Here is a 23729-nt window from a genome sequence, read left to right on the forward strand (position 1 = left end):
CCGCAGGTGCCAATCCCACTCACCATATCGGAACTTGACACACACAGATGATGTGAAAGCTTTTTCAGCTGGCAGCAGGCTGGGAGGGGAGGGCTTGCTCTTGACATTTGCTTTCACTCCTGGCAGTCCGTGAGCGGAGCCGCAGCACTGCAAACTTGGCTCCGATGCCACGCGGAGCAGCTGCCCCCACCTCTGCCACCCCGGGAGCTACGGGTACCTACAGGCCAGGGAGGGCAGCCGCGAAGCCGTGCAGCATCAGAGGCTGGTTCTGGCTGCACACATCTTGTGACAGGGCACACTGTTGTATCAGACGTCCTGGACAGAACAAAAGCAGCAGAGAGATGGGGTTTGATGCCATCATGCCATGGAAAGACTGAACACCGATTTCACAGGAAGGCTTTACTCCAAACCATCACCTCCCAGCAGGATTTGTCCACTTGCTGCAGGCCATGGCTGCTACTCTGGGGACAGAGAAGTCATCTGGTGTTTGCAGGACAGCACATTACCTGCCTGCCAACAACCTCCCCTTCTACAATGACAGTGACACAGAGTGGCGCTGAGTGAAGGCTTCAGGCAGGCAGCCTGAAGAGAGGGTCTGGGGACAGCTGGCTGGGATGAGAGATCTCACTAGCCACAGCTGCGAAAATGGCTTTGAGAAAAAGGAAAGGCTGTGATCACCAAAGCAGTGTCCAAGGGGAATGGTGAACCAAGTAGGACATGTCAGGAGGGGTGGCATCATCCCCAGGCTTTGTAATAGAAACTAGGATAGAATTTTGGAGAACAGCACTAAAACAAACGCAGGTCAGCTGTGCTGCAGCACCTCATTCACTGCACACACTTCACACACTGCCTGGTGGCATCTGAACCAGGCCAGTTCGTGTGCCTTACTGGAGCTGTTGGGCATGCTGAGAGCTTGTGCTGCACTGCTGTCCTCTCATGTTCCAGGACCTCCACCACTCCCCTCCCTCAGGGCACCCATGTCCATTGCAGCAGCACTGACTGCCTCTTCCTCGGAAGAGGGGAGGACCTTTTTCAGCAGGGATCTTGGGGCCAGCATAAACTATGCCAGCAGCAGAAAAGGAGGGACATGGTGAGGAGCAACACTGACAGAGGCTACATATGATGAGTAAGCAGTTGGGTTAAGCTGAACAAAACGCACCACAAAGTCCTCCAGCATAAGGGTACCCTGTTGAGAAGGAAGACAAGAAATGTTGGCAGAGTGTGGTTTGGCCTGGAGCACAGAGCCAAGGACTCGCCCTGCTCCTGTGCCTTGTCATCATACACAAACCAGCAAACACAGCCGGGACAGGGAATGGGGCACCAGGTAGGTCACATACGTTAAAATGAGCGAGTGGAAGTGTGCCCTGCAGACCAGCTAATGAACAGCTCCACAAGAAGTCTGGTGGAACTGCTTGTGACAAATACGTGTGACTATTTTGCCATGGATTTCAGCTGGCTGCTTGAAGGGTTGAATGAGGTAAGAAGGGTTGAGATGTTTGAGGCCACGAGCTACCCAGGACTGGAGGACAGAAATGCCTCTTGCCCCTTTCCAAGAGACAGGATGAGGATTCTGCACACTGGCTGGAAGTTTAAAGACAGAGTCTATTTACAAGAGCATATATACAAAAGGCAATTGGGTAGAATAAGGACAGTCACAAGCTAGGCCATGTCCACTGGACCAAGACTCATTAGGCCCAAACTGGCCTTCTAGAATCCTCCACCCTTTCCACCCTCAGCTGGCCTGAGGGTAGGCTGAAACTGCCCTCAGCAGGCCGCATCACGCAGCTCACCATTCCCTGCCACCCAGTAGCCATCTTCTCCACAAACCATACGAAAGAACGCACACTGGTCCCAGAGAGAAGTGGCAGGAGGAAAGGCAGGGAGGAGAAGGGGAAGGTATCAGTCAGGTGCTGCCTTTTATGTTATGATACCAGAAGATGGAATAACAATATCCTGGGACGAGCAGGGGGATGGACCTCCATCCCTACAGTTTTGTTAAGGGAGACATAGGAGCCCTCAAACTACCACCAGATGCCATTCATTTTGGGTCAAGCAATGTGCTCAAAGTGCAGTGGCTGAAGAGCCCAAGTACAGTCATGTAGGGAGTTCCACATGGGCATCAGAAGCCAGTGGCAGGTCTCTTTGAGCAGTCCAGTGCAACTCACTGAGTACAAGTGAGAACAGGGAGAAGAGAAGCTTTTTTCAACACTTACCTGTAACTTCCTCATCTACTTCCCACAAACAGAAAAAACCTTGAAACTCAGCACCTTATGCCATGCACAAAGCAAAGGATGCACAGCACTGCACAGACAGCACCATCCAGCTTTGATCTCTGAGGAGCCTGATCCTGAAAATGCACACATAAAGATTTGAGAGTGAGTACTGCTACTGCCTGCAGTTTGGTTCTGCAGATGGCAGAATCCATTTGGCAGAAATCAATCCATCAGTAGTTGTTTTGTGATAACAGCTGGAGCAGAGGGAAGCGGAAGAAAGCAAAAAATTGAGTGTTTGACAGCTTTTCATTATCCCACAAAGCTGCCAGGTGGTTTTGGTGACAAGTAATCTGAACTGCAGCCACTCATCACCTTTATAACCACTATCAGCCAGAACCCTAAAAACATAACCTGTCACACACAGTTATTAGTTTACTCTCTCCTCTCTGGGAGATAAGTGCTGCCGTTTCCTGCTGCCAGCCTCCCCATCAGCTGTACTGCTGTCGGCTGTGATCTCCCTGCATCCCAGAGAAAAGGCTACAGTTCACTCAGAGACAACTCTGGCATCACAAGAATTCAACTGTGGCACCTGCAGTAGGTGGAGGTAACAGGACCAATCTTGACTTGGTCAGGCAGGTGCAAGTCCTCTGCCACACTAAGGAGCACAGGGAAGGCAGCCCCCAGCATGACACGGCCACAATCACGCTGCTCTTTGTTAACCATCACACTGGTTTAAGGAATTTTACTAATGAAACACACAGAGTTAGGATATTTCCCAATTAGCAAATAGCAACTTCTGGCCTTTCCCCAGTCCATAATCAAGTCTGGAGGTATAAAATGCTGTCACAAACTAGTCTGTGTTTGGGCAGGGACACTGGAAACCCACGGTGGGACACTGGGACAGTTGATGGCTCTGCACAGATGCATTCATCTCTTTCTAAGAAATCCTCTAGGAAGGAAGGAACACTTGTCCGGTGTCTCATCACCACAGAATCACCCTCTGGTTTGAAACATACCAGGTTAAGATCAAAATCAGAGTTATTCTTACTTACCCTTCGCTTATTTCAGGCAATTCCATGGGCTACTTTAGCTCATTTCCCTGAGCAATGCAATGTTGCAACTGTAAATAAGATGCCCCAAATACCTGAACAAAGAAAATACTGAGAAAGATTCTGTCATTATGTCACCTTTTATTTTGTTCATTTACACTTCTGGCACTGACAATTCTTTGAAGACATTTATTTTTATGTAAAGACCAAACCTCATAAAGCAATCAGAACAGAAGTCAATTAAATAATTTTACATCACTTAAGTTTCAGAAAATGTACAACACTTTCATACGTTATAGGCTTGACTGGTTGCAAAAGGAAAGGGCACATGTTAGACATGGTTAAGAAGTAACTTCAACAACCCAATAATGAGTTTTGCCAAAACCTGTTTTGTACTGAATCCTGTGACATGTGCTCAGGGATTACAGTATGCCTGATGGCACCAAGTGCACATTCTCATTCAATGTGGAACAAAGACAATCAGTTTGGTCTCCAGGAAATCTCTCCAATTTCTAGATGGAATTTGTGACTTGAAGATCTGGGTAATGGTTTTGTAGGGGTTTGAGATTCACAACAGAAAGCGGAGATGTGACTCATGTCACTTCCAAGCAATGCCCTGGACCAGCAGGACACTGAGCACATGGTGCATGTCAAGCACATGAATAATCCAATCAATTTCGTGGGGACTACTTGAGCAGTTAAAACCAAACAGATGGCAAGTATGTAATAGGCAGGACCTGTGGTGTAACACAGCATCCCAGCACCATGCAACAAACTTCTCACTTCACACCTGCTTCTCCTGCAGAAGTTATGATCATGGATGCTTCCTTTAGAAAGAGATGGATGATATTCACAAACCATCAGTATGCCCCTTACACAAACACAATGAAAGGCCAACCCAAATTCTGGCATACTGCACCTCAACAGAATCAAGGAGCATAACTGAACTGGAGTTGAAGATTTATAATTACACGTGCCAGATCATTCACATGTAACACATCCAGGGACAATGAGAGAAAGCTGGGATTTGGAGGAAATCTGTATTCTTGAGGCTTGATGCTGGTCAAACTTCCCCTGGCACGAGTGAACTCTACTGAAAGCCTGTGAGTGAGCTCCTCTGAGGGGAGGCGTAAGGTTAAAAACATGCCACTGGTTCACACTAACAGGTCATTGTGGCTAAAGTACATTCTCATATACAGAGCTCTGAACACTATTAACACCCATTTACAAAACACTACAGTTGATGGGAATTGGCACATAAAAAACTCTTTCTCTATATGAAAACATACACAAAATAGATAAGAACTGCCATTTTTTTCTCAGACTTTTAAAATTTATAGATAGTTGCCTTTAAGGAGTTTTAACCCCCAGTATCACAAACAACAATTATTTCTTTAACAATGTTCATCTAGATTTTACTGTGCTGACATTTGTAACATTGCCATAACCTAGACCACTTGGTGGATTATGCTTAACTGTACTGTACACAAGGCGATGAAGGTTGATAGAAAACCACTAAGATCTTTGCACAGAAGTATGACTTGTTAAAATCCAGAGAACGACTGAGTCACTTTATAGGCAGCAGCTACATGTAAGCTGTAAATATTACCCGCAATAAAAACACATTTTGCCATAAAGCACATATTGTGGCATTATCTGCTTCTGGCCTGGTACACAAAGCTCAATTTTCTTCCCAATGCAGAGCAATGGGTTTGGTTAGCTCTCAAGGAAAAAGTGCACAAGTATCTTAGTCTTTAAAGTGCTTTGCAAAACTGTTTCTTCTGCCTTAATTCTTTAACCCCAAGATCTCTCTGTGCTGTGAAGACTCTACATCTTTCTCACATCGTGACGTTCAGCCAGCAAAACCTCTTGTGCAAGTACAAGTAACTTTCAAGAAGACCACGTTAGAGGAGTGTTGATGCTGAGAAGTAGAAAGCTGGGTATAAAGCTGAGAAGAACAAGGTCTCTCTTGTAGTAGCCCATGTGTGCCTGTGAGACTGCAACAAACATCCTCACAAAGGAAAACTCCTTGTTCAGGCTCTATTGCAGTCCCTGCAAGTCAAAACTTCTCCCCAGCACTCAACTGAAGTGACTACAAAAGGCAAAAGAGATTTTGCCAAGAAAAAAGTATTTGATTTGCAAACTTCACTGCCATGTTCTCACTTTCACATAGGCATGGGAGAGGAGCATTTCTTCTCCCTCTTCCCATCCACAGGACTGAGCACAGTTACCTGGTCCCACCATCTTTCTCCCACATGGGAGACAAAGCAGAGACTGCTCCTTTTGGCTCTGACACCTGTCTCTACTGAAGCATGACATCATGGGGCTTTTTGGTGCACCATTTCTTCCTTTCCTCCCCCAATCCTAACTAGTGAAATGATGCACTAGCCAATTCATGCCAAAAAAAAGTCAGTATGGGAACAATGATCCTGAGGCTGCATCCTCTCTCATCTTAAATTTTTTTAACTGAGACTCACAAGGCAGCAACATCTATGAGAGTGATTAAGGTGCACATACAAAAATGCAACTTCAGCCCTCCAAGGGATGGGGCCCTTGCTTTGTTTCAGTGTCTATCTTTAAAGGAGGTTTGTTTCTCTGCTTAAAAGATTATTTTGATCAAGCACTGAAAAGGGTAAGAAACAAGTGGCAAATTACCTCAGCCTCTGGCCCCCAATGCTTTAGTATTTCAACATGGTGAGCAAACAGTATGTGAATTAAGTTTAAAAAGATTAAAAATGCATCAGGATTTCTTTCTTCTATACCTGCTGATAGATCACAACACATTAAGTCAGATTAATCAGAATTAAAGTATCTCAAATTGTTGTGTATAGTCAGTATGTCCAGCTCTACCAGCAGCATTACTCTAGCATTCCTGATGGACAGGACACCTGAATTAAGTGCAGTCCTTGTGAAGAAACAATTTCACATCTTCTGCAGAAAGCTTTTGATAAAATATATTGTGCTTAGACATACTATTTATGCTACTTATCCTGTTCTAAGAAATTATTCAGCTACACTGTATTTTTATTCTTTTATCTGGAGCATTACTAAGTCTACCTTTAGCAAAAATCCCTTGAAACTTAAAATATGCACAAATATAAAAACATCTTTGCAAAATAGAAACGTTTATTTCATTTTCTTCATACACTATAAACGTTCACAGATTCTAAAAATAAACCCCTAAGAGAGTAAGATTAATTTAAGTATTTGATCCATTTTCATTATTCAGGATGCTTGGTGCTAGGTTCAGTGTTTCTCAGGTATGGATCATTGTCTTGGAGTAAAGCAACCTTAAGAGGAAGACTCCAATCCAACTTTGCGTGTGGGAAAAGGGGAATGCCGATAAAGAGGCCACTGTATTTTGCAGCCTCCTAGCCAGTAGCAGTGATGAATAAAATGCACGTGTTTCAATCTTTTTGCCTCCACAAAGAGGGTAGGGGATTCCAGCCTTCTGAAAAGTGTTTTCAGTAAGATCAAACTTGCTGTGTAAGAAAGCAAGCCCAATGCTGCACACAGCTGAGTGCCACTTTGGAGAAAGTCAGTGAAACAAGGCTGGCACAGAGAGGTGCTCTTCTGCTGCTAAAAGGCCCCAGCACTGCCTGCAAAACAGAAGAGACTGATCTTGTGACAGTGATCTTTCCAGTGGCTTTGCTCTGGTTATGCCAAATAAATGGAGCAGTTTCCTCTACCTGGGGACATTATGTGCTATGAAGCATAAGGTCAGCAGCAGCACGGTCGCCTGTGCAGGGACACCCTCCCCAGCTTACATCCTACTCCAGCAAAACGCATAAAGCAAGGGAACATTCATAACTGTAACAGTGAGCGTGGCCTTAAGCTTTTAGAGGCATGAGAGACTTAAGTCTCTTTTCTGAAAAGCCAGTAAATCCCTTCTTAAACCTATTGCTACATAGGATACCACATGAGCATTGGATGGGAGCTACACACACACACTCACATGTTGTTCAGGATGACACTGGTCCAAGGAAGAGTCTTCAAACACCCAATTTTTGATTTCAGGAAGAAACCAAATTTCCCTTAAAACTATTTTGTTCCCTTCTATGCCAAATGTTCTATCATGTCAGGTACTGCATGTTCAGTGAAGGCTTCAAAGAGGTGACAGCCTAATGGAGGCATCCTGCAGTGGGTGCATTTGTAGATAGGTCTGGGGACCTGAGAATTTTCAACAGCTGACGCTTTCAAGCGTAAAAATATTGTGCGCTTAAAGAGGAGGCAAGATGGAAAGTGTGAGAATCCAGCCCTCTCACCGTGCAAGAAGACATTCAAGGTCAAGCCACTCTTAGTAATGATTTGTTTGAAATTTTCTATGCTTTCCCCTTTTAGACCCAGTTGAGTTACAGGAAGATGCATTAAAATGTTTTCTTTCAAAAATACTTCTTTGATTGAAGAAGTTAAAATAAGGCAGAACGCTCCCCAAGTACACCCCATCACTGAAGGTCAGTAACTGAAGAGTAAGAACTGCCCCACAGATGATTAATTAACATAACATCAGGCTTCTTTACAACAAAGCCCCTTCCTACCCAATAAAAACAATATAGTAACAAATACTCACTCTCAGTTGTGATAGTAATCCTCCATTTAAAATATTTTTCAGTCCAAGAAAAGCCCACAAAGTGAATCTCAAAAAGCTGATGAACTCAACAACTCCTTAAACCTTTACAGAAATACCAGATGAATGGGGGGCAGCCCAAAGACAGAGAAGCTGATCCAAATTATCCTTCATGAAGCAAATGTTTCAAATATAAGGATTTGAATTGTTGATGCTATGCTTTCAAACTTCTACCTCTGAAGATTTAAAGCAGTGAGGACAGGGCAAGAAGACAAAAAAAAACCCCAACCAACCACAAAACCAAGCAAATCACAAACCCATAAAAGTTCTATGTAGCTGCATAAAATTCAATTTGCCAAGGCAAGGAAGGAATCATGGGAGGTGAATAAAATCCGTTCATATTTGCATTACCATGGCTAAAGGCAGCCAAGTTGATTTTTTGTGCCTAGCATTTTCTTGACACTTTTGCAATGCTGCAGTAAGGCAATTAATGAAAGATGTTGGCTTCTGCTAATATTTCTCTTTGGATCCAGCAACATACTGGTTGACTAAGGGCATTTGAAGGAAAATGTGCTGTGATTTGTTTACTCTGCACATAAAAGATAAACTGAAGGCAATGGGCAAAAGGTGCAGGAGAGATGATCACCGTGAGCTTAAGCACCACAAAACCTCTGCCCTCCTTTTCTTTAGTGAATGATAATTTGTGTTCTAGGCAGGGACCCAAACATTCCAATGGAAAAAAAGGAAAAGAAATCCCTTTTTTCTTCAACCAACAGAAGCCTCTACCTTGTACCTAGCAATGTATACCGGTTCATTTGTACATGTGGCCACACATTTAGTTCTGTTCTCCTGCTGTCAGTAGTTAATTTTTCTCTTACAAACACCAGCTCCTGACTGTAGTGTGTACTCATGAGCAGCAGTGGCTAGATGATCCAGTGTAATATAGATGTATGCCACCCTAGCGAACCTCCGCTCAGGTGTTTGTGGCTCTCTACTTGTTACCTTAAATAAATACACATGGAAATCCTTACATGGTAAATTTGGGAAAGGTTCCCTCTGAGAGATACAGCAGGTATTTGTATTTTTCTAATCTGCTAAACCTTTTCAATGGCTACTGTTACAGCAGCTTGTGCATGCATCACCCATTGTACTGCACAGCAGAGCTATTGCTAGGCTGCTATGGGATGGGGATCCCAGACATGTCAGCTGCTTTCTGATTACATACTCTATTATTTCATTTTAGACAGCACTGAAGATAAAGACAACCCCATATCATCTAGGATTGCCTTCTCTATTCATCTGGCACACTACTTCCTACTAAACACCTCAGGACGGTCTAGAGTTATGCATACTTGGTGAATTCAGGTAACTGGAATTCAATCTCTTTTGGAAGCCATTGCTTTTTGTTATCAAGAAAACACTAGCATATTAAATTTCCTCCCCAAAGGAGCATTTTTGAACATGAAGGCATTTTAAAATAGACAGTAGAAAGGAGAACCAGACCAGAAGCAGGGCAGTGAGGTCATCAGAGAGCTGCTTTTCCTCCAGAAGGCTTTTAAATTATTAAATACATCAGCAGCTGAAAAATTATTCCACATCAGAAGCATCATTGTCAGAAAGATGGTAATTACTTCCCTTCACCCGAATATACTCAATATACCTCCCTTCATCAGAATCTGACATACCACACGTGCACAGCCTGTTCTCAAACAAAGATTCAATTTCCTCTAGTTTTTTCCCTTTAGTCTCAGGAAGGCAGCCATAGATGAAAACCAGTCCCAAGGCAGCGAATCCTGCATAGAGGAAGAAGGCTCCTGCAATATAAAACAACGTGCACAATTGGTTAGAGAAGATCTCATCCCTTCTCTCTTCTAGAGCAAAAGCAGAAGGCCACACATATCATAAGAATGTGTAAACACTGGAACGGGTTGCCCAGGGAGGTTGAGGATGCTCCCTCCCTGGAGGTGTTCAAGGCTAGGTTAGACGAGGCTTTGAGCAATCTGTTCTAATGGGAGGTGTCCCTGCCTATGGCAGGGGGTTGGAACTGGATGATCTTGGAGGTCCCTTCGACCTAAACCATTCTATGATTCTATGTTAATGGTGAAGGACACACTAAGACTACTCCTGAAACTGAGAAACTTTAGTAAGAAAGACATTGTCAGGATTAAAATAATTCTTTTGACTCTTACACCTAAAAATTATTTAGAAGTCCTCTGCAGAGACATTTAGCAGTGAGAAAGAGCTCATTCCCCCTGTCATCCACCTTACCTAGAGAAGATATCAAAGACCAACAAACATTTACCTACCACATGTTTCTAGACTGATGTGGTAGTTTGGGAGTTTCCCCCCCTACAATTCACCAGACTAACTCAGTCAGCTGGAAGTTATGGAGGAAGCTATATTTACAGCATAGCATAAGTATACACAATATATATAGATATTTACAACTATATACAAAGATACACAAGTTAAAAGTAATACAAAACTCCTCCTGAACAGCAGAATTGCTCAGGAGGGCTCTGAACTAACACTCCTCCTTCCCACACCCTCCCTTATCTCAGAAGGCTTACGTGCAAGGGTGAGATGCCAGATAAGGGATTAGAAGAATGATTAGATTGAGTTATACAGGTCCAGACAAAGGAGTTAATGAAGCAAGTGGCAATTAGAGAAAGACTGACTGACTTTGTTACTGTTTCTTGATTTTTTATATCCCTAAGCAAAACCAATGAGTGATACAGACATCACTATTATTTTCTCTTCACAGCCCAATGATCTAATTTCTCTCATTAAAATATTCCAATTAGCCTCCAACCAGCACAACTGATGACTCAAAGGAATGGCAAGTAAAGCTGAAAGGCTCCCTACTAGTAATGATGTGATGGTTACATCAGCTCCCTAGGAGCTTAATGTATTTAAATGGCTTGTAGTGGAGTGGCTGAGCAGTAATCTGACAAACTCCCCACAGGCTCCAGCAGACAGGATGCAATCAAGGCTGGGACTGGGGCAGTAGCATCTCACACAGCTACTTCTGCAAGGACCAGCTGATAGAAGCCTTAGATGCTATCAAAACCTGGAAAATTGCAAATGCTGTCTCCTTAAGTGGGAATTAGCATATTTCACTAAGTCAGAAGTGGATTTTTACAGCTCTTCTGTTAAAATAACTGTCTAGGTTCTCCATTAAGTGCATAAGGAAATGCTTCTTACAAAAGCTGGACCAAACTCTATGGTCCAGGCAGGTTTTATCAGGTCTCTAGTCTCCCTAAATCATGGTAGGTTGAGAATACTGCATTCACAGCTGACATTCCACAGTGAAATCAACCAAGTGACCCAGAATCAGCATAAAATCCATGCACTGCATGCAGACTGCTGCTTACCATAGTATGTCAGGTATTCAGCTGTATGCAGAAATGTCAGTGACACGAGCACGTTGAAAACCCAGTTGACTCCAGAGGAACAAGCATTTCCTGTGCTTCTAGCCCAAAGAGGGTAAATTTCAGAATTGACAGTCCAGGGCATAGGACCCATCCCTAAGAGTTAGGAAAAAAGATTGGTCTGTTTAATGGTTGGACTGAAAAGTAAATTTAACATGTAGCATCACTATTTGACCTCTTACCTTGATAGCTTTTTAATGTACATGCCAAACCAAATGTTTGCTTACCAGGTGCAAAGAAAACCAAGTACAAAATAAGGCCCAAAAGTGCTGTCCAAGAGTACGGTGTGGGGCAAAAATTGTATGCCCAAAACAAATCTTCCTTTTTGAATGCCGTTTCATTGGAACACCTGAAAAATGACAAAAAAACTTTGTATTAAAAGTTCTGTCAGGGAAATGGGTGACATCTCCATATGAACATGACCTGTACTGTCTTGCAAAAAGCTGACAAATGTGCAGCTTGGATGAAAAAAAACTTCATCTCTGTTTTCATCAAGACATTCGAACCAAGCTCTACATTCAGCAATGTGCTTGTCTGGTTTTAGGCAGAGTAACTTGCAGAATATCTGACCTCCAGCAGGTCAATGGCATCCTGGTCTGTATCAGGAATGGTGTGGCCAGCAGGACAAGAGAGGTCATTCTGTCCCCTGTACTCAGCACTGGTTAGGCCACACTTTAAGTCCTGTGTCCAGTTCTGGGCCCCTCAATTTAAGAAAGATGCTGAGGTGCTTGAACATACTCTGCACTGGTTAGACCACACCTTGAGTACTGTGTTCAGTTCTGGGCCCCCCAGTTTAGGAGGGACATTGAGATGCTTGAGCATGTCCAGAGAAGGGCGACGAGGCTGGTGAGAGGCCTTGAGCACAGCCCTACGAGGAGAGGCTGAGGGAGCTGGGATTGGTTAGCCTGGAGAAGAGGAGGCTCAGGGGTGACCTCATTGCTGTCTACAACTACCTGAGGGGTGGTTGTGGCCAGGAGGAGGTTGCTCTCTTCTCTCAGGTGGCCAGCACCAGAATGAGAGGACACAGCCTCAGGCTGTGCCAGGGGAGATTTAGGCTTGAGGTGAGGAGAAAGTTCTTCACTGAGAGAGTCATTGGACACTGGAATGGGCTGCCCGGGGAGGTAGTGGAGTCGCCGTCCCTGGAGCTGTTGAAGGCAAGATTGGACGTGGCACTTGGTGCCATGGTGTAGCCTTGAGCTCTGTGGTAAAGGGTTGGACTTGATGATCTGTGAGGTCTCTTCCAACCCTGATGATACTGTGATACTGTGATAATAAGTGTCCAGAGAAGGGCGACAAGGCTGGAGCACAGCTGTACGAGGAGCGGCTGAAGGAGCTGGGGTTGTTCGGTCTGGAGAAAAGGGGTTCAGGGTTAGCTCTCTACAACTACCTGAAAGGAGGCTGTAGCCAGGTGGGGGTTCGTCTCTAATCCCAGGCACTCAGTGACGGAACAAGAGGACACAGACTCAAAATGCACCAGGGCAGGTCTAGGCTGGACATTAGGAAGAAATTCTTCACAGAAGGAGTCACTGCCCATTGGAATGGGCTGCCTGGGGAGGCAGTGGAGTCACCATCCCTAGAGGTGTTTAAAAGGAGGCTGGATGAGGCACTTAATGCCCTGGTTCAGTTAATTAGAAAAGTTAGGTGATAGGTTGAACTCAATGATCCTGGAGGTCTTTTCCAACCTGGTTAATTCTGTGATTCTAAGCATCACTTCTGTCACTCTGCTCTTTCATGGCTCAGCTCAGGATTTAATTTCATGTTGCAAGCATGAGATATGGATGATTCCTTGTTGGTGTCCACCTTGACACTTCCCTACACTCTGCATGGTCCTCACCATGTGCAGACCAAATCAGGTTTGAGCTATGTCCCAGGCCCATATGTTTAAACCAGTCACTCCTTACAAGTCAAGGAAATGGAGTTTGAAAGATTAATTACTGAACACCTGCTAACCCTGCTGACACCTCCCACTCAGTCCAGCATAGCTGCTCTGCCTCACTGAAGATCACAGGATTGCTGTTTCACACCATTTTAACAGCATCGACTTAGCTTCTTTTGCTGTTACTCTAATCCCATTTGCAGGTGTTTGGTAATGAATAGAAGCTGATTAGCATTTTAGACATCTTGAGGCTGAGCCTGGTTTTCCCATTCTGCTCAGCGGTCAGTTCTGAAAGCCTCATGCTTTCTCTCTAACTCTTCTCTAAGGGAAGACATAACTGTCTTTATTATCTTGTATCCATCTCCATCAGCAAAACCTAACCTGCTGATTCACGCAGGCACATCTGCCAGGAGGCCTTGATGTTTCCTTCTCCCACCATCTTTCCCAAGGTGTGTCCTACTTTTGACAGAGTGGACCACAAATGTTACAAGGGAAAACCCGATGTCTACAAAGCTTCTTATGGCTGAAGGCATTCATCTATCTATTCTGCTGTCTGCTCATGGTATCGAATTCTGTTGCAGAAAACCAGACTGAAACAAGAAAAACAGCCCCTGACACTAGATTTAACAGAAACCTGGCAGTAACAAACTGCACTTTGCTCATCCTTCAGCAGGAAACCTTCGCGGGACACAGAGTAAAAGCAGAGATGTCTGCATTTGCTGGTGTCTTGCAGTATTTGGTATATATAGGAGGGACATTGAGATGCTTGAGCGTGTCCAGAGAAGGGCGACGAGGCTGGTGGGAAGCCTTGAGCACAGCCCTACGAGGAGAGGCTGAGGGAGCTGGGATTGGTTAGCCTGGAGAAGAGGAGGCTCAGGGGAGACCTTATTGCTGTCTACAACTACCTGAGGGGTGGTTGTAGCCAGGAGGAGGTTGCTCTCTTCTCTCAGGTGGCCAGCACCAGAATGAGAGGACACAGCCTCAAGCTACACCAGGGGAGATTTAGGCTGGAGGTGAGGAGAAAGTTCTTCACTGAGAGAGTCATTGGACACTGGAATAGGAAGCCCGGGGAGGTGGTGGAGTCGCTGTCCCTGGGGCTGTTCAAGGCAGGATTGGACATGGCACTTGGTGCCATGGTCTAGCCTTGAGCTCTGTGGTAAAGAGTTGGACTTGATGATCTATGAGGTCTCTTCCAACCTTGGTGATACTGTGATAAAAAAATAACAGTGGTTCAAAGCTGGGGATTTCCTTGAGTTCTGTGACTGTGCTAATGCTTCTATGCTACCATTTCTACAGGATCTGGTATTTTGCTGAAGAATATATTAGTAATTACTGTATAATGTTCCACCAGATAAAATCCTGAATTTTGCCCTGCATAAAGGGAGCATCTATGAGGGAAAGCAGGCAAGCAGCTACCCATTGCTTCACAGGCTGAAATGCCCTGTAAAAGGCTGTTGTGGTTTAACCCCAGCCATGAGCTGAAATGTACACAGCAGCTTTCTCATTCCCACTGGGGGGACGGGGGAGAAAAATGAGTGAAAGTGAGAAAACTTTTGGCTTGGGATAAAGACAATTTAATAGGTAAAGCAGAAGTCACATGCACAAGCAAAGGAAAACAAAGAATTCATTCACCACTTCCCATCAGTGGGCAGGTGTTCAGCCCTCCCCAAGAAAGCATGGCACCATCACATGTAACAGTTACTCAGGAAGACGAAACACCACCACTCCAAATGTCCCCCCTTCCTTCTTCCTCCAGCTTTGCATGCTGAGCATGATGTCATATCATATGGAATATCCCTTTGGTCAGCTGGGGACAGCTGTCCCAGCTGTGTCCTCTCCTAAATTCTTGCGTACCTCCAGCCTACTTGCTGATGGGGTGATGTGAGGAGCTTGACTCTGTGTAAGCACTGCTCAGCAGTAACTAAAGCATCCCTGAATTATTAACATTCTTTTCAGCACAAATGCAGAATATTGCCCATGCCAGCTACTATGAAGAAAATTAACCCTACCCCAGCCAAAATGGCTTACAAGTGAAAGGACAAAGTCAGGTACAACTGCAAAGAGTTTCTAAATACCAACATGCTGGGTAACAGTTGTTTCAGCAGAAGCAATGAAGACACACCACAGAATTTCTTCTGAAGATACTGTCAAAGTAAGAACATGACACTGCTACACTGAAAATCTTTACTGTGGATTTCTTTAATTACACATTTTCCACAAGACACACATCTGCCTTTCCAACAACTGATGCAAGCCATTCAACTGACTGGAAATAAACCAGAAGAATAGCAGATTTCTAAATTACAGGCATTATATGCTTGGCTTCATAATCACAGGCTCCATCCTTCATCAGGTATGGTCTGCATCTCAGAAGACCTAAAAGTTTGCCCCCCACCTTCTTAAATTACCTTCACACAGCACATAAATGAACCTATGAGAAGAGCTGCTGTGGGTGTTCTAAAACGTTACTGCTAATAGCAAGAGGATGAAACAGTGTAAGAGCATTTCCTTGACAATCAATCTAAATTATTCCAATACTTCAGCCAAATTGGCTGTAGAGTAATTCTCAAGCACAACACTGAAAACCAGAGAGGGAAATGGCTGGGGAGTTCATGGCACAGGTAAACATGCATTGTACAAGACAGAGACCCAGATGATTTTCTCCTCTTATTTCTATTAATATTTGCTTTGCTGTAGAGTGAGGACTGTGCAGCCCTCAACAAATGGCTTTTGTGGGAATTAAACATTTCATTCTGAACAGTTCATATATTTTTAATACAGAAGCTGCTGACTTTTTATTGTCATTTAAGCCCCTCAGAAGCATCTTAGATTTAGATCAAAAGCCTTGAAAGGTCAAAACTCAAATAAAATTTGGCTAAGGAAATAAATTGCTTCAGAAGAAAATCACTGAAGTGATCATCTTCTTAAAATGCCTGTTAGAACAGGCATATTTCAAAACTACACATTCTGTTCTGAGATGAACTTTACTATCAGGTGCTGATGGCACAGAGAGATTTTGGACCTAATTCACATTTTCACTAATCCACCGTTTCTTTGTTCTAACAAGAAGAAAAGATTGCTCTTGTGCCAGACTTTTATATCTGGATTATCAAGAGGATGATAAGCTAATTTACCAATTTAGTCTCCAGAATAAGACACATAAATTGTAATTCCCAAACCTTCCCTTAAACAGATTTCTAAAGTCTTCTGTTCTTTCATATTATGCCAATCAACTGAGCAATATAACGTTTTGCCAAGTTTGTCGATGCAGCTTTTCACCTGAAGCCCAGTCATGGAAAGTGCAGAGGACCAACCAGACATAACTTAGAGCAGCTGCTGTTTGGACTAAAAAAGTGGGTTTTTGTGAAGATGCTTGGGAACAAGTGAGATTATTTATCCATAAGCCATTACCCATCTTGTGGAAGTCCTAACCTTGGGTCAATTCTTACAACTTCCAACCACTCTTTTTCTGCTGAGATATTCAGTTGTCTGAACAGATCCCTAACTAACTTTGAATTACCTAAGGGGCATAATTTAGCAAAGTACCAGATTAACTGTTCTATAGTAGGCAGACACATAACTAAGGATGACTGGGAAGGAAAACTGTATCTATCCTGTTTTTCAGGTAGCCTTACTAATCCACCCATATACGGTCAAAATAGTTGCGTTACCACCACCCACAGAAACCAGTGGAACTACAGGGTATAAACAAGTATATTCTGATTAAAGAAAAATCTCTGCTCCTTCCAGTTATGGCTTTTATATATACATATATAAGCAAAAATGCTATCTGAAATATTGAGCAAAGCCTAGCTCATTCCTGAAGGCAAACAGATTAATTTAAACCCAGATAATGTCTGAATTAATACTTGCTAAGCTTTCTCACAGTTCCCTAGCTACTGGCTTCTGTGCCTCAGAGAATATGTACTGTAGCTCCACACTGCTCTGGAAGAGTTTGCATCTACTGCTTTGACTTTCTAGCTTACACAAAGAAATAACTCATCCATTACACCAGATGTTTCTAAAATATGCAGATGAATGCAATATCAAAAAAACTTTAACCAACCAACCCAACCAACCAAAACCCAAAACCTCCAAAAAACCCCAACCAACCAAAGCAAGCCAAATAAAACAAACCCCCAAAAGAACAAACAGATGCAGCCTTGTGATGGTTTGGGCATTAACCCACCCCCTCACACTTTTGAATTTGCCCCAGCTAACTCAGACGGCCTCTGGGAATATAAATGAAGCTATTTATTTTACAGCAGCAAATAAACAAGCAGCTATTTACAATATATACAGTTATATACAGAAATATACAAAGGATAAACAATACAGAAGCACAACTCCCCTCCCAGAAACCTGAGTCCCCAGGAGGGGCTCTCAAACCACCCTAACACCTTCCTCAGCCCCTATCAACCTTACCCCAGTTCCCAGGAAGAATAGAGGTGCAGCCAAGAGGTTAAGAAGGAAGGTTAGTGGCAGTGGGGTTAAGGAGATGTGACTAGGTCTGAAGGCAAAGGCAGAATGAAAAAACAAAATGGAGAATATTATCAAATGTTTTCCTTCTTCTTCCCAGAACTCTCAGCGGGACTGTGAGCAAAGAGACACAACCATGTTTACCTTTTCACTGCCCATTACCTAGTTCTTTTACCAAAACATTCCAGCTTGCTTCAAACTAGCACAAGCCTTGAAAAATATACCTGTAAAATTTCATGGCATTCTGCTAGACATTGCTTAACCTTCATTATATAAAAATATCAGGAGTGTTTTGGGACACTCATTGAAGACTTCTGCTAAAGTTGGCCAAAAAAATTTTAAAGTATTAGCACACACTTCAAAAACTTAGAAAAATAGTTTAGTTCACAGCAAGAAAGCAAATTGCACCTCAGCAGACTGCTGATGCATTTGCACATGACTGGGAACAGTCTTTATCATGCTGAGGCCCCCTGCTATCCATTTTACCTATGGAAGTGTGGGTGATGTCCTGCACAAAAAAGAGAATCCAGGGCACCTCAGGGGCTAACAGCTACAGCAACTGCCACTGGCCAAAATATTTCCAAAAATCTTAAACTAAAGAGACAAAGATGGTTGCTTTCTTTGTGCTTTCCATGCCAAGTAAGTTTAGTAGCAGCTACTAGAGCTAGAACAATAACAAGAGGAAAATTATGCTCCTTGAGCTGAGTGACTGGCACTGCATACCCTGCACCTGTGAAACTGAGAGCATATATTAAAAGATAAATTAAAAACAAATAAGCAAACAACAAAACAAAAAACAAACCTAGAAACTTGGTTCTTTTGCCTGTTATTGACCCAAAAAGTTGAGAGATGCTTTCTTTATTGTCTGCTGTAGGGTGAGAACCGAATTTCTAATGCTGTTTCTAAAGGAAGGTTTTACATTTAAATCAGTGTTTCTTAAAGATCTGCTTGGAGGCCACATACAGCATACATGGAGGCAACTGTTAGCTCTAAGACATAACTGCCTTTTGCTGTGCTTGGAGGAGTGCACTTTGTGCTGGGTGAAAAACTGCCTGGAAAAGGGCTGGTGAATGGAGTTAAATCCAGCTGGCGGCTGGTCACTAGTGATGTTCCCCAAGGCCAGTTCTCTTTAGTATCTCTATCAATGATCTGGATGAGGAGATTGAGTAGGACAAGGGAGGTTATATTTCCCCTGTACTCAACACTGCTCAGGCCACACCTTGAGTCCTGTGTCCAGTTCTGGGCCCCTCAATTCAAGAGAGATGTTGAGGTGCTGGAACGTGTCCAGAGAAGGGCAACAAAGCTGGTGAGGGGCCTGGAACACAAACCCTATGAGGAGAGGCTGAGGGAGCTGGGAGTGTTTAGCCTAGAGAAGAGGAGGCTCAGGGGTGACCTCAATGCTGTCTACAACTACCTGAAGGGACATTGTAGCCAGATGGGGGGTGGCCTCTTCTCCCAGGCAACCAGCAATAGAACAAGGGGACACAGTCTCAAGTTGTGCCGGGGAAAGTATAGGCTGGATGTTAGGAGGAAGTTCTTGCCAGAGAGAGTGATTGGCATTGGAATGGGCTGCCCAGGGAGGTGGTGGAGACATCGTCCCTGGAGGTCTTCAAGAAAAGACTGGATGAGGCACTTGGTGCCATGGTCTAGTTGATTGGACAGGGCTGGGAGATAGGTTGGACTGGATGATTTTGGAGGTCTCTTCCAACCTGGTTGATTCTATGATTCTATGACTCTCAGTATGTTTTTCAAATTACACCAAGTTGGGTGGAAGTATTGATCTGCTTGAGGGTAGAAAAGCTCTACAGAAGGACCTGGACAGGCTGGGACAAAGCCAAAGGTATGAGGTTCAGCAAGGCCAAGTGCTGAGTTGTGCCTTTGAGTCACAACAATCCTATGCAGTGCTACAGGCTTGGTGAAGCTGTTCAGTGGAAAAGGACCTGTGGGTGTGGGTCGACAGACAGATATGAGCTGGCAGTGTACCTAAGCGGGCAAGAAGGCCAACAGCATCCTGTCTTGTGAAAGCCAACAGATATAGTGTAGCCAGGAGGATGAGGGGAAGTGACTGACCTCTGTACTCAGCACTGGTGAGGCCACATCTGACCTGGCTCTTTCTCCCTGCACATGTGACCTCTTAGTTTTTACACCTCCAACATAGTACACAAGATTTAGCAGCGACTTTGGTCTTCAAAGGAGAAAGTATAAGCATACCAATCCTTGGCTGTAACTATAAACATCAAGTGCTACCACTTCTAGGAACTGACACTGCCTGCAAAAATGTGCCACTAGCTCAGAAAGTGCAGTTACTTAGATGAGACTGCAAGGTAAAAATCACTGAAAGGTTACTCAATGGTCTTAAGGCCTTTTCAAATCTAAATGATTCTATGATTCTCAATCATTTCAGAAGGCATGCTTACAAGAGACAGTATGCTTTTCTGATTCACCTCTGTTCCAGGTCTTATAGTCACAGATGAACTTATCAACTCCTCCTTTTTTTTTTTTTTAAGTGTATTATTTATTTAGATAAAAAAAAATTAGAGCATTTGAAAATTTGCCTATTCACAGTATCACAGTATCATCAGGGTTGGAAGAGACCTCACAGATCATCAAGTCCAACCCTTTACCACAGAGCTCAAGGCAAGACCATGGCACCAAGTGCCACGTCCAACCTTGCCTTGAACTGCTCCAGGGACAGCGACTCCACCACCTCCCCGGGCAGCCCATTCCAGTATCCAATGACTCTCTCAGTGAAGAACTTTCTCCTCACCTCCAGCCTAAATTTCCCCTGGCGCAGCCTGAGGCTGTGTCCTCTCGTTCTGGTGCTGGCCACCTGAGAGAAGAGAGCAACCTCCTCCTGGCCACAACCACCCCTCAGGTAGTTGTAGACAGCCCAAACTGAGAAACTGCAGCATTGCATCTGCATCTGAATTTGCCCAATAAATAGAGTGCTGGTGATATTATTCACTCTGAATAGACTGAGCAATAGACTTACCAAATCACTGAAAGAGGGAACAATTTTTCCCCATGATAAATAATTCTCCAATACTGATCACATCAAAGGGGTTTTTAACTGTTTGCAGTTCTGGAACTGTCAGTGTTGTTGTAACCATTTATTGCTGGATTCGGGAGAGTGGACAACGCAGTTGCTGTGTTTCTTGCCAAAGAAACTCAGCTGCATAACCCTCTGACAAGCTTCTCTCATCATCTTTCACTCTCTCCTTACCTTGAGAAACAGACTTAAATCAGGGAAAAGCAGAATAATGTTAATATTACATATTAAAGCTCAACCATCTGAGATTCTACAACGCTTGACAACATCCATGAGGTACACAGGTATTCAAGTCCCAGCTTCAGCCTACTGAAAAAGTGGGGGCAGAAATAAGCAAATACCTGTTTTTCATTATAGGATATACAGTTAATCACACTGCACACAGATTGACATTCCCATCCCCAGGATTATTCCTACTCTTCCAAAGTATCAGATGGTAATAAAAATGTCAGGAAATACCTGACATGTCTGTGCTCTACAGAGTGCCCTATTCTACTGCTACATCTGATCTTGACTGGACATGGTTGGCTTACCCCAGCACAAATACAAATAACCAGCATTAATTAAATGGTATGATTTCATAATCACAGCCAAATAATAACATAAAAATATTATATTAATAATGTATAAACTTGTGAGAGGTCATGCAACTATGAGAGTCATCTGTTCATTTAACAACTAACAGTTCTATCTACAGAATTTCAATGTGCAAAATTCAAATTAAATCCTGATCAAAATGCAAAACCTTAATTACCTTTGAGCATAAGCATCTTATACGAATATAACTGTTCTTCATGTATTTTTACCTATGATCACTTAAACTACTTTAATTGTTAGAGAACAGGTCACAGTTTCAAAATACAGGATCACAGTATCACAGTATCACCAAGGTTGGAAGAGACCTCACAGATCATCAAGTCCAATCCTTTACCACAGAGCTCAAGGCTAGACCATGGCACCAAGTGCCACGTCCAATCCTGCCTTGAACAGCTCCAGGGCCAGCGACTCCACCACCTCCCCAGGCAGCCCATTCCAGTGTCCAATGACTCTCTCAGTGAAGAACTTTCTCCTCACCTCCAGCCTAAATTTCCCCTGGCGCAGCCTGAGGCTGTGTCCTCTCGTTCTGGTGCTGGCCACCTGAGAGAAGAGAGCAACCTCCTCCTGGCCACAACCACCCCTCAGGTAGTTGTAGACAGCAATAAGGTTACCCCTGAGCCTCCTCTTCTCCAGGCTAAACAATCCCAGCTCCCTCAGCCTCTCCTCGTAGGGCTGTGCTCAAGGCCTCTCACCAGCCTCGTCGCCCTTCTCTGGACACGCTCAAGCATCTCAGTGTCCCTCCTAAGCTGGGGGGCCCAGAACTGAACACAGTACTCAAGGTGTGGTCTAACCAGTGCAGAGTACAGGGGCAGAATGACCTCCCTGCTCCTGCTGACTACACCATTCCTGATGCAGGCCAGGATGCCACTGGCTCCCTTGGCCACCTGGGCACACTGCTGGCTCATGTTCAGGCGGGTATCAATCAGCACCCCCAGATCCCTCTCTGTTTGGCTGCTCTCCAGCCACTCCGACCCCAGCCTGTATCTCTGCATGGGGTTGTTGCAGCCGAAGTGCAGCACCCTGCACTTGGAGCTATTAATATGGTATTTTGTGTTTTTTTTTTAACATTGGACACTTTCAGGAACAAGATTTACTGTCCAGCCAATGAATAAAAAAGGAGGAATATGGCTTATTTCTTTTTTTTTCCCAAAAAACTTGAAATTTGCCCCGGTTTTCAACAAAGACATTAAACAAGAGACAAAGAGAAAGAAATGGAAACAGCATAACATTTTTGTTTTGTTAAAAATTGATATTTTTTGCTCTGTTTTCAGGAAAAGGGCCATTAAAATTATTTATGTATATGTTTAAAGAAAACCAGCATCTTATAAAAATAATTTAAATAAGCTCTTCAAATATGTATTAGTGCACAGAGTGCTCAGAGGTCCAATCTGCACCCAAGTTCAAGAAGATATTCAATAACCAGCCAGCAGAAGATAACTTGTTTAACATCCAGCTAAAGGCTTCACAGTTTAAAATCATAGCTGTAAAAATGAGATGCAATGTTCCCAAGTGAAGAAGTCATAACAAAAATGGTTTTCTTATTTATATCCAGAAGACTACTTTAAGATTTGAAACTGTAGAATCCAGTGACACCAAGAGCAGTTAGCAACTAGTTCTAAGATGGAGAATCAGATACTGGTTTATATAATAAACAACCAAAAGTACACTCTGGTAATTATTTCTGGAGACAGTCTTCATAAAACTGAGTGAACAATCTAAGAATTTTCAACTTAAAAAAAAATATAAGTTCTGAAGACCTATTTCTCAATTTGACTCACTTACTAGCTTTATATGTTGATATTTAGGTGTGGAAAACATTTCTCAAAGCTACCAGTGAAAGCTTCACTGGAACTAGATGTCATACAAGTTAGACCAAAGGTTAAACCAAGGTTAAAGTTAGACCAAAGCAATGCTAAAGGAGAAGCAAAGCCCACATTGGGTAGAGTTAATTTAATTAGAAGACACAAGAATATATTGCTCTGTGTATTTACAAACTAACAAAGAGCATGAAAAAAGCAAGAATGAAGGAGTGCACTGTTTCAAGTAAAGCTTAGAAGATAACAGCAGGCAATGGAAGATTTCTGCGCTCTTTTCCCCTCTTAAGGATGTATTCCAATAGTTTGTGAACAACTCACATATTAAGAATCAAAACCTTCAGTAAATTGTCCACTTTTTCATTTGTAGAATACAGATCTTGATCTAAAAAAAAAAACCAAATAAACAAACAAAAAACCACCCAGTGTTTTACAAGCACCATCTGGTAGTCCTTGCTGAAATATTTAGTATGCATCTAAACTTTGGGTTTTTTCTCTGATGCCAAAGTTTGTGTCTTTATAAGAGGTCAAACCTGCTGGTCTGCTGGAATTTCACCTCTAAAAAAGGGCTATCTTTGATCAAAAAAGACCAAAGACAAAAAAAGTAGGTTTGCTCTTGTAACTCAGTATGATGGGAACTTAGTAGAAATACTC

The 23729-nt window shown here is 43.3% G+C and overlaps 1 protein-coding gene across 2 annotated transcripts in view; it reads right to left on the bottom strand.

Moving 5' to 3' along the window:
* Window positions 1-3383: 3383 nt before the first annotated feature.
* The window catches only part of SLC2A13 (solute carrier family 2 member 13), a 205469-nt gene continuing 185123 nt past the window's right edge, over window positions 3384-23729 (bottom strand). The window contains exons 9-12 of one of the 2 annotated variants that reach the window (XM_064142480.1): window positions 11488-11609; window positions 11204-11356; window positions 9515-9643; window positions 3384-6861 (exon numbers count right to left, since the gene is read on the bottom strand). In XM_064142480.1, coding sequence (XP_063998550.1) covers window positions 6842-6861; window positions 9515-9643; window positions 11204-11356; window positions 11488-11609 — 424 coding nt within the window. In that variant the 3' untranslated portion in view covers window positions 3384-6841. Of the gene's footprint in view, window positions 9644-11203; window positions 11357-11487; window positions 11610-23729 lie in introns of both variants that reach the window. The other variant, XM_064142479.1, reaches the window with a different exon arrangement.

The sequence above is a fragment of the Pogoniulus pusillus genome, chromosome 4 (assembly GCF_015220805.1).
Source record: "Pogoniulus pusillus isolate bPogPus1 chromosome 4, bPogPus1.pri, whole genome shotgun sequence".
In the NCBI taxonomy this organism is placed as follows: Eukaryota; Metazoa; Chordata; class Aves; order Piciformes; family Lybiidae; genus Pogoniulus; species Pogoniulus pusillus.